The sequence below is a fragment of the Rhinolophus sinicus genome, linkage group LG01 (assembly GCF_036562045.2).
Source record: "Rhinolophus sinicus isolate RSC01 linkage group LG01, ASM3656204v1, whole genome shotgun sequence".
In the NCBI taxonomy this organism is placed as follows: Eukaryota; Metazoa; Chordata; class Mammalia; order Chiroptera; family Rhinolophidae; genus Rhinolophus; species Rhinolophus sinicus.
In genome coordinates this window covers 157,326,892-157,336,539 of record NC_133751.1, presented here as the reverse complement: position 1 = coordinate 157,336,539, position 9,648 = coordinate 157,326,892, and the positions used below count along the sequence as shown (strand labels likewise).

Here is a 9,648-nt window from a genome sequence, read left to right as displayed (position 1 = left end):
AGAAAATGGAGTTTGTCTCTTTGAAAAGTCTAAGCATGATGCTGCCGAGCTCCCAAAACTCGCTTCAAAGCTTTGACTCAGCCAAGGTCATAAATATTCATGAGCTGGCGGAGCTGATTGGTCCGCTGCCTTGCATAATCACCGGGGATTGGTCCGAGGCGCTCCGGCTCCGCTGGACTAGAACAGGCAAGGCGGCCGGGCCTCGGGAGAGACGCGTCCACACTTCCCGGCCGGGGCTCCTCTGCAACAGAGCGCGCCATTTGGGGTGCACAATGGGCTGTGGCGCCCACACTGGGACCTCCGCGGCCCGCAGCTCTTAAGCCTCCCGCCTCCCGATGCTTCTAACTTCCCAGAAATCAACCAGCGACTCCGGGCCTCCACCCTCCCCTCCCCCCACTGTCCCTACCCTCCTCCCGCCCCAACACCGGGGACCGACCCCCGCACTGCTTCTCCTAGCCGCCGCCACCCGGCCCAGTGGTGAGCGAGGGCGGCTCTGTAGCCTGGCCACTGTCTCCGAAGCGCGAAGCCGCACACTGTGGTCGCTGGAGGCGGCCAACAGAGCTGTCCTCCCCAGCGTCTTGTGCCTAGCGCGGTGCTCTCCGGACGGCCCCTCCCTGGCCTGGGTCTGGTCGGCCACATCCCTGGGTGAGGTTTGGGGCCCTCCGGGCAAACTCACTCACTCGGCCGCCGCGCCGCCGCCGCCGCCGCTCCCTTGGGCCCGCTCGCATTGCTCCAGGCCAGCTGGCCACTCCAGCTCGAGGCTGCACGGGTCTGATTAAAACAGTGCGCGCGGAGAGTCAGGAACCCGCGCTTCTCCTCCCAGGAAAGGCGGCTGCACCGCCCCCCACTCTCCAACACACACTCCCTCTTCCCCTCCCAACCTTCCTCCGCCTCCCCCTCCCCTTTCTACTCCCTCTGCGTGGAGCGCCCAGGGCCACTCGCCCCAAGGGCGCGGCGCCGAGTGGAGCCGAGGAGCCGGCGGGCTCAGTTCTAACTGAGCCGCGGACGCAAGGTGGTCATTTTCCGGCCTCCTGGGGTCTGGCGAGAGTACTGGGAGTTTAGGAGTCCGGGGGGACATCGAAACCCACGGCAAAACCAGGCCAATTGTAGGCTCACATATCTGTGTGTGGACATGTCTCCCACTGTCGCCCTGTATCCTCATCTCCAGTGGTCAAAGAGGGCGCCACTGGGACTGGGGGCAGGGCGGGTAGAGGCAAAACCTGCCAAGGCGCCTTCCATCTTCTGGGGCTCTAGGTACAGAAAAGTGCTCAAATGCCCCCCGCTGTCACAACCACACAGCCACCCCGCGAGGCGTGGCGCACACCACGCTGCCTGAGAGGGGCTGATGGTTCCCCATCCCTCCAGCTCCACGGTGAATCCCAAATTACTTTGTTAGGTAATTAGAAAGTGTTGATAATTATTTCTTTCATAATTTAGCGGTGTGACGGGAACGGGAAATGATCTTGTGAAAGTTCACACGTGCAGATGTATTAGTTACTGATTCATTTGATTAAATGGTAGTCTCAAGTGCTCGGATCCGCAGCTGAAGGCGCCCCATTAGCATAACACTGATGTTTAATTTTCATACGCATAATTAGCCATATATTTAACACTAATAGCAACATGCAGCCTTTCAGCGTTAAACAGCCCGGGATTTGATCTGGCCTGAGCTGAACCTTCGCGGATGCACCTTCCGCTGTCTGGAGTGCGCAGTGATCACAGGACAAACCTCTGTAATCAAGCACATTTTGGCAGAGGGAACACCAATAAAAATGAACATTCAAAACAAATTACATCGGTGCTGTCGTTACAGATATTAGTGGAAGGGGCTTCTCTCTTTCTCTCTCTCTCCTCTTTTAACTTCTGTAACAGCAGCTGCTGCCCGCGGAATTCCTCTCCTTTGGTTTAAGTGCACGATGTTGGGGGTCGAAATATTTCTGGCAGCGTGGTTGGAGCAAAAAGAAAAACAAAAGCAAAAAAAAAAAAAAAACCCACAACCAATCCTCCAAACCAATAACGGGTTTGCCAACGTTTAAAAAGATTTTTCCCCGTTAATCGCTCAAACACACGGTGATGCTTTGTAGCAACAACCAGCTAATGACTCCACTACCAGACAACTCCCGGAGCTGCTCGACTCCTCTTGGTTTACGTGTTGCCCTTGTGGTTTTAATTGCTCCGTCTAGCGCCTGTTTTGGGGTGTGGAGTGCGGTGCTGTGCTCCCTGCACAGCAGCACGGATGCCGCCGGGGCCCTTGGTCTCCTGCGCACCCCGCGGGCCCTGCCCAAGTAAGTGATTGCGGCGGCTGGCGCCGGGTAGAGGTTGGGACCGAGGGAAGCAAGGCTGGCGACGGCCGGTGCTCAGAACAACGCGTGAGGAACCCCGACGGCTGGGCCGCCCAGGGCCAGTTTATTCCAGAGAACTGCAAGGTGGGGAAAAGGGAGAGAGGCGGCCACAGGTCGCGACTGTCTCCGAGGCGTTCTGTCCATCTGGAGTGGGATCTAAGACATTCACAGTGCGGGGGAAGGGGCTGGCTCCAGGGAACAAAGGACCCGCACGCGCTCCCTCGGGAAACGGTTTCAGAGCCTTGCTTGTGTGGGCGAGGGAGTGTCTACACTCCGGAATTATTTCTTAGCCCCAGAGAAGCAGGTCCAAGGAGGCGCGGCTGAGCCGGGGCCCTCTGGCGCTGAGACGCCGGCCTTGACTAGCTTCTCAATAAGCGATCTTATCTCTACTCTATGAGCCCTCCCACCGCTAAGGCGACACCTGTTGTGAAAAGCCGGTTTGCTTAGATCTTTGCCTGTCCCAACTCTGAGAGGAAACAAAACTCTCCCATTTATCCCGAAAGTCCCGCATTGCGAGTAGAACCTCGTGGAGACACCGCAGGACCCGGCGCCCGGTGGTGTTCGCGGTAGCCACGCGTCAGCTGGATTCCCGGCCGCCCCGGGTGAGGTTCGGGGCCAGTTCAGCTGGCGGGGGTGACGGGTGTTGGGGGCGGACAAATTAGTTTAAAATCTGCTTCCTAAATTCATCTTCAAAGAATGTTAAACGAAGTTCATTCTAAATGAAGTTTGTTTCCTACGGAGCTGCAGAGTATTGGCTGACGCTGGTATATATACACTTATATACGTATGTATAATGTTTAAACTTTAGGCTAATTACTTTAATAAAAGAATTATAAACCTATCCCATAAATACCTCCACCTCGGACTAATTGCTGCACAAGCAGCGTGTTATCCCCGTGGTTGGTAAAAATCCTGTGGTCCTGATAAAATTATTCTTGGGGAACCTCGGAGTAAACTGATCCGTAGATAAGATACAGGCTAATTGTTGCAATCCAATTGCTCCAGAAAAGTGAAGTCATTCTCTGGCTAACCTCTCCCAAGGCCGTTTGGGCCTTGTTCCCCTCTAGGGACTCGGATTGTTTGGGGGCAGCAGCCTCAGTCTCTAGGCCTTTTGTGGGCCAACTCTCCAGGACCCCAAAAGTTTCTCTATGGACCTTATAAATCTTCAACCCCACCCTCCTATTTTTAGCTCTCAGAGCCACGAGAATGGGAATCATCTCTGTCCAAATCCCCCATCCGTGGAAGCAGAGAAAGACTGGAGGCGGTTGGAGGACCCTCAAAAGAATTCCGAGTTCAGGAAAAAGCTTGACCTGAACTCTCTCCCCAGCATGATCATTGGCCTTAGTTTCCTATGTCTTTCCCCACCACTCAGTGTCACAGAGAGGAGCTGGCTCTTGGGGCCCAATCACAGAGGCCACCTGTCATGGAACGACAGGTGCCCGTATTTCCTTGGCTCCCTCCAGCCCAAGCTATATTTAGTGGGTAGCAACTTTGCAAAACTCCCTTCGGTAGAAACTAGAGCTAACCCAACCATTGACCACCTGAACACCCTAACTGGACTTGTTCCTAAAACCACCGCCAGACGGAAACTGCTAGAGGCCCCTCCCCTCTCCACCCCTAAGCCCAGGTGTGAACCGGTCTTGGAGAGCATACGCAAGGGAAGGGTACTTCCGGCAGGAAAGGGCCTTGGGAGATGCAGAATGTGGTTGTGGTTCCTTGGATTTCTTGCTTCTGAAACAGGTGGAGCTGCGGGCAGGCGGGCAGAACTGTAGTGAAACTAACCAGCTCCAATCCGGCTAACTTGGTCCTTGCCTCAAAAGTTCCCGTATCTCTACTTGCTGGGATCCTCTAGGTGTCCACTGCCTGAGCGCGAGTCCAAAGGGTGCCAGTGTCGGGAGAGGTCAGTTTACGGTTAGACCATCCGGTGCCCTTGCTCCAATTCTTAGTGTAACAAAAGGGGGGGGGGGAGAGAGAGAGAGAGAGAGAGAGAGAGAGAGAGAGAGAGAGAGAGAGAGAGAGAGAGACTTTCAGGTAACCTCTGGGATGGTCCTGCAGGGCAGGATGAGGGCCAGGGAGGAGAAGCCGCAGGGGACCAGGAAAATCAAGTTTTTAGATTGATAAAGCCCTGCAGAAAGGCCAGGCCCCGGGTCCACAGGCATGGAAATGTTTGTAACCAAGCCCTCCATTCGGGCTAATCTTTTCATGGCAAAGGAGCTGTGAGGGGGAAAGAACCGAAAGGCTGTGGGGCAGCCGGCTTCTGCGAGCGCCCTCGGGGCCGGGCAATGTGGGTCCGCAAGGGTGAAAAAAAGAGAACTTGAAAAAAATTCCGAGGTAACACCTAGGTTTGGGTTTTTCTTTCTGGGCGCGTGTGAAAAGTTCAGAGACTCAAAAATTAACCACCTAACCCTCCTCTCCCCCTAGTAACTGTGAGAGACGCAAGGAACGCAGACACAATGGGTTTAAGAGGTGAAAGCTTTATACTTGGGCAGCGCCTAGACAAAGGAAAGAGAAAACCACGTCTCTCTAGGAATCCCTCGTCTTCCAAACGAGGGCGTCCCCATTCCCCTCCAGAAGCGTTTCTCGAGCTGGTGAGCAGAGCCCCGCGCCAGGATCCGTCTGTCCGAAGCCGCGCGACCACTCAGAGCTTCAGATCTGAGTTTCCAACTGCCCCCCATCCCCACCCGGGTTTTTCCAAGATGCTACTAGGTGCTAGGTAGGTTACTGCGCGACCTGCCGTCCGGCCGTTTTTTCTAAAAGTTGTCCAGCTGGATTTCAGCGATTGAGGAGAAAAGGCGCCCAGGCTCTGCGACCTCCGGGCCGCTCCTCAGGCCTCGTGGGGCAGTTTGGTCAGGATCTGCGCACCCCCCGAGGTGATGACAACTGTGTGCTCGAACTGGGCGGACCTGAAACACACAAGGCAGCAGTGAGGGGGCGCGGCAGCGCGGGCGGGGCGGGGGCGGCAGCGAGCCGGCGCCGTAGTCCCGAGGATCTTCCCTTCCCAGGTAATTCAAAAGCAACGGGGCAGAAAGCAAACACCTTTGATTGTCCAGGGAGACCACAGTCCATGCATCCTCCAGGACTTTAAATTCAGGGGATCCCTCGGTTATGATTGGCTCTGTAAGAGGGAAAATATTTACAGCAGTGATCTAATCAGATTCTTGTCAAACGTTGTTTCGGCTGATTATCAAAAAAGAATAAGAGGGTTCTCCCCCCTCCTCCCAAGTACTTCCCCCACGGGTTCATGTTGTCGTCTCGCAAGGGCTGATAATTGATGTTGCTTACATAGTATACTACAAACTAAACAGTAGGAAGAGGAAATGCACGGCATTCAAAATGTATGAAGTTGCCTAGTTCGTAATTTTTTTAGAGAAAAAAGGGCATTTTAATCAAGCCTTAATTAGGACCCTGTGGATAATAACCACCCAAACACCAGTCCCTCTTATAAATACCAGTCAGTTTTTAAAAATATTTGAATTTTTAAAACATGCTCAAAATGTTCATTAATCAGCAAATAACAATTTTCTTATTTCACTCTAATTGCTTCTCCATTAAGTCCCACAGTCAGAAATATGATGCCTTCCGGGTCTTAGGTGATTGGAATTTGGTGGTGACACCAATCACATGATCAGCCAGGAATGGGCCGCTGGAGAGTACATGCCACTTGCTAACAGGGAGCAAGGGCTATACATAATCGCCTCTAGTTACTGGGTGTTAATGAAAACACACACACACACACACACACACACACACACCCAAAAGACTACATAATGCTGGTAACAGAATTACAGGGTTGAACAGCTGCCGTCTCCTAAATGTGTTGGTAAGTATCTGATTTAGGAAGATGGGGCTCAAGGATATTATTTAATCAGATTTACTATGCGTCTGAATTATTTCATTACGCTGATTGGCTTTATTAGTCCTTCATGGGGCTGCCGGGCCTAGGCCCGCACTGCTGCTTCCATAGGGAAGCCACTGCTCTCTGAAGAGGAGCTCAGACACTGACCGATGGTGAAGGCCATTCCCTCCTCCATGAGTAGATCACTGTCATTTGCTGCAAAACAAAAAACATGGGGGAGTGGGAATGAGAAATGGGGAGAAAGATAGAAACAGAATTAGAGGGGTTGGGCTGCTCAAAAAACTTGGTAATTTAATTTTCTTTTAGAGTAAAAGGGAGGGGGAAGTTTTTAGAATCCTAGGTGCAGGCTACCTACCACCCAGGGGATAAACACAGGGCTCCTGGGCCTCAGCCTTTGCATATTTTGCACTTGGGGGTCAACGCTCCAGAGAAGCGTGCTGGCAGCCTGGGTGTTTTAGACACTTGTCAGGATTCCCCCTCCCATCCCCCCACTGTCTCCTGGCCACTTGCTCTGAGGTCTCCTGACTAACTGGGTCCTAGGCTTTGAGCCCCACTCCCACCCCAAAGAGAAAGACATCTGGGGGAACAGATGCAAAGGTACGACATCCACCTGGGGTGCAGGTTGGAGTAGGAGGCAAGGACAGGGGTGACTTCAGATAATTCCAAGTGTTTGTTCTGGGTGGGGCACATGTCTGCTCTCCCACCCAGAGCCCTCGGAGCTGCCTCAGGTGGGGCTCTTTGGCCCAAAGGGAGTTCTGACCTGCTGGGTCTCCAGGGATCCTACAGGGGATGCATTCCAGGAAGCAGTTCCTCCAGGGACTGTTCCCACCCCAAGCACACAGGTCAAGGAAGGCCCCAGGACCAACTTTCCTTTGATTCTTGTGCAGCTGTGCACCCCCCTTGGGGACACTCCAAAGAACTGCCTCCTACCCTAACCCCAATCCCTCCACCTCTTCTGGCCCACATCTGCCTTCCCACTGTGGGGTGCACACCTAGACAGTGAAAAAACAGGAGATTCTGGGGGAAGGAACACAGGGTGGGTATAATCTAGAAATCACTAAAGAGTACATGCTGTTAAATACATCAGCTGTCAACACTGTGTAGGATGTAATGAAGTTTAACCACAACAGTCAGCAGTTAGAGAAGGGGGTAGAAAAAGAAAAACAGAAAACAGTCATATGTGCATGCTGCTGGGACATTGATGCGGTGGCATTTTGTTTTCAGTAACTTTTCCTAGACAAATATTCCTTGTGCCTCCCAGCCATCACCCTCTAGGAGAAGACAAAAAACAAAATAAACCTTACTTTGGGATTGAAACTACTGGGCTCTAATCCAGTAATGTAGTAATGTGCTGGTTACGATTAAGTAACCTCCCCCCCACAAAAATACAAAAAGATGATAATGTGGATTCAAAATTAGAGCTTCAGGAGCAAAACTGCCTTATCCTGATTCCATGCAATAAACAGCTCCCAAGTTAACTCTCTTACCATGATGCCAAATTTCTGGATGTCCATGGAAGTAGGATCCTATTCCGTGTCCCACAAAATGTGGACAGACTTGCAAACCATTCTGATGAGTTATGTGGCTTTAAAAGTGACCAAACGAAATATTCAATTAAATTAGGTAAGTTTTTAATGCATACATAGATAAAACAAAGTCACTGTAAAATGTTCTATGAAAGAGAAAAAAATCAGTTATGTTTAGAGTCAGATAATAACAACATGTTTTCATTACTCTGGAATAATTTAATTTTTTTTGCCATTGCTTGTAATAACTCCTTTTGGATAAATGAAGAGAAAAAGGCATATATGTTACTCAGTAGTTTGCTTCATTTACCTTAGTACAGCATTCAAACAAGGCCACTTTTAGACAAGTGGTATGTATGTACACATATATAGGTTGATGTAACCAAGATACATGTGTATATAATGCAGGTCACAAAAACCTGCCTGGTGTGCATGGGTTTCACAAAAAGACTGTGAAAATTACTACTGATTTGGGAACCAAACAAAGAAAAAGTAGTTACTATCTAGAAATGTGACTTCCTACTTCTATAGTCCCCTTATTCTGATCTATTACAAAACATTGTAGATTTTGCAGACACATTAACATAAAAGGTCAAATATGCTTTGTCTATATTCTTGAAACACCCCAAAACTTTGTGTTCATTTAGGATTTCCACTCAAGACCTACACGATTACCAAAATTTATAAGGAATGCTTTTTAATCACTGTGATGCTGAAGAGAAGCAAGTGTTGATTCCTAATTCTGAATGCTTTATTAGTTATTTCTACATGCAAATCGTTTGGGGGCCATCTATTCCATAAAAGTGAAATCTGGCACATAGAATCAACCCTAAAACTTCACCTACAAGGTTAAGAAATTGTTTTTGAAATCAGGTGCGCCTGTTTATTTCTGGGAGTACCAGAAAGACAAAACATATATCTATTAACAATTTATATTTTCATGTGAATGCAGGGCATAGTGTCTTAACTCTAAATAACAATGGATTGGGATTTACAAGGCCACTGTTTAAATTCTCTTTTTTTTTTTTTACATGATTATTAGACATTTACAGCCCTCACAAAGTGATAACCCCCCTCTCAGTCTACTATACCTCTGACATTGTATATAGCTGTTACAATACCATTGACTATGTTCCCTATGCTGTACTTTATATCCAATGACTATATATCTATAATATAGCTATCATATATATATATATATATAATTATAGTTGACATTCAATATTACTCTACATCAGCGTCACGTGTACAGTGCAGTGGTCAGGCATCTACACAGTCCATGAAGTGATCCCCTGGTAAGTCCAGTGCCCATCCGGCGCCCTACGTAATCTATACAACATTGATATTCCCCATACTATATTTCACATCCCTGTACTATAATATTTTGTGATTACCAATTTGTACTTCCTAATCCCTTTACCTTCTTTCCTATCCCCAAAACCCCTCCCATCTAGCAACCAAAGTTCTCAGATCCCAAACTAGTTTCCAAAAGATCCTCCATTTACTTTAACATGAACTCAAAAGTGGTTAGCCAGTCTCTTTATGAGCATTTATGTCAATATACTTTTCTCTAAACATTTTTTAACCTTCATCTCCAGACCTGTAAAGTACCTTCACTTAGACCAGGATGTCTCTATAAACAGCAGATGGGCAGATTCCCATTCAGATTTAATTTCCATGTAAGTGATAGCACAGAAATAGGTAAGTTATGCATGTGTTGAGTACAAGAATGGTGAGTCAGTGTTTCTATCTAAGTTATGCTTTATGGCTATGGTTATTTCTGTGTGTTTCTGCACTTTGGGCAGGAGGTTAAACAAGTTTCCCAAGGCTTTTCTGTTTGTGCCACACAATTTCTGAATAGAAACTGAGGATGGAAAGTGGATAGAGAGGTTGGAAGAGATATTCTTAAATAAGATAATGATCT

General features: G+C 49.1%; 2 protein-coding genes and 1 long non-coding RNA gene across 9 annotated transcripts in view; 1 reads left to right on the top strand and 2 right to left on the bottom strand.

The window, feature by feature from the left end:
- Nucleotides 1-837, bottom strand: part of DLX1 (distal-less homeobox 1) — a 5,018-nt gene extending 4,181 nt beyond the window's left edge. Inside the window, exons 1-2 of one of the 2 annotated variants that reach the window (XM_074338031.1) lie at nt 677-837; nt 1-241 (exon numbers count right to left, since the gene is read on the bottom strand). The exon at nt 1-241 is cut by the window's left edge and continues 442 nt beyond it. The gene's annotated coding sequence lies outside the window, so the exon portion shown is untranslated. The remainder of the gene's footprint in view (nt 242-676) is intronic. The other variant, XM_019727439.2, reaches the window with a different exon arrangement.
- The window catches only part of LOC141572702 (uncharacterized), a 73,817-nt gene that overhangs the window by 8,019 nt on the left and 56,150 nt on the right, over nt 1-9,648 (top strand). The window lies entirely within an intron of this gene.
- METAP1D (methionyl aminopeptidase type 1D, mitochondrial) overlaps nt 4,797-9,648 on the bottom strand; it is a 69,408-nt gene continuing 64,556 nt past the window's right edge. For all 6 annotated transcript variants that reach the window (XM_019727436.2, XM_019727434.2, XM_019727435.2 and 3 more), the window contains 4 exons: nt 7,686-7,783; nt 6,346-6,393; nt 5,379-5,457; nt 4,797-5,245 (listed from right to left, as the gene is read on the bottom strand). In XM_019727436.2, the coding sequence (XP_019582995.1) occupies nt 5,167-5,245; nt 5,379-5,457; nt 6,346-6,393; nt 7,686-7,783 (304 nt within the window). In that variant the 3' untranslated portion in view covers nt 4,797-5,166. The remainder of the gene's footprint in view (nt 5,246-5,378; nt 5,458-6,345; nt 6,394-7,685; nt 7,784-9,648) is intronic.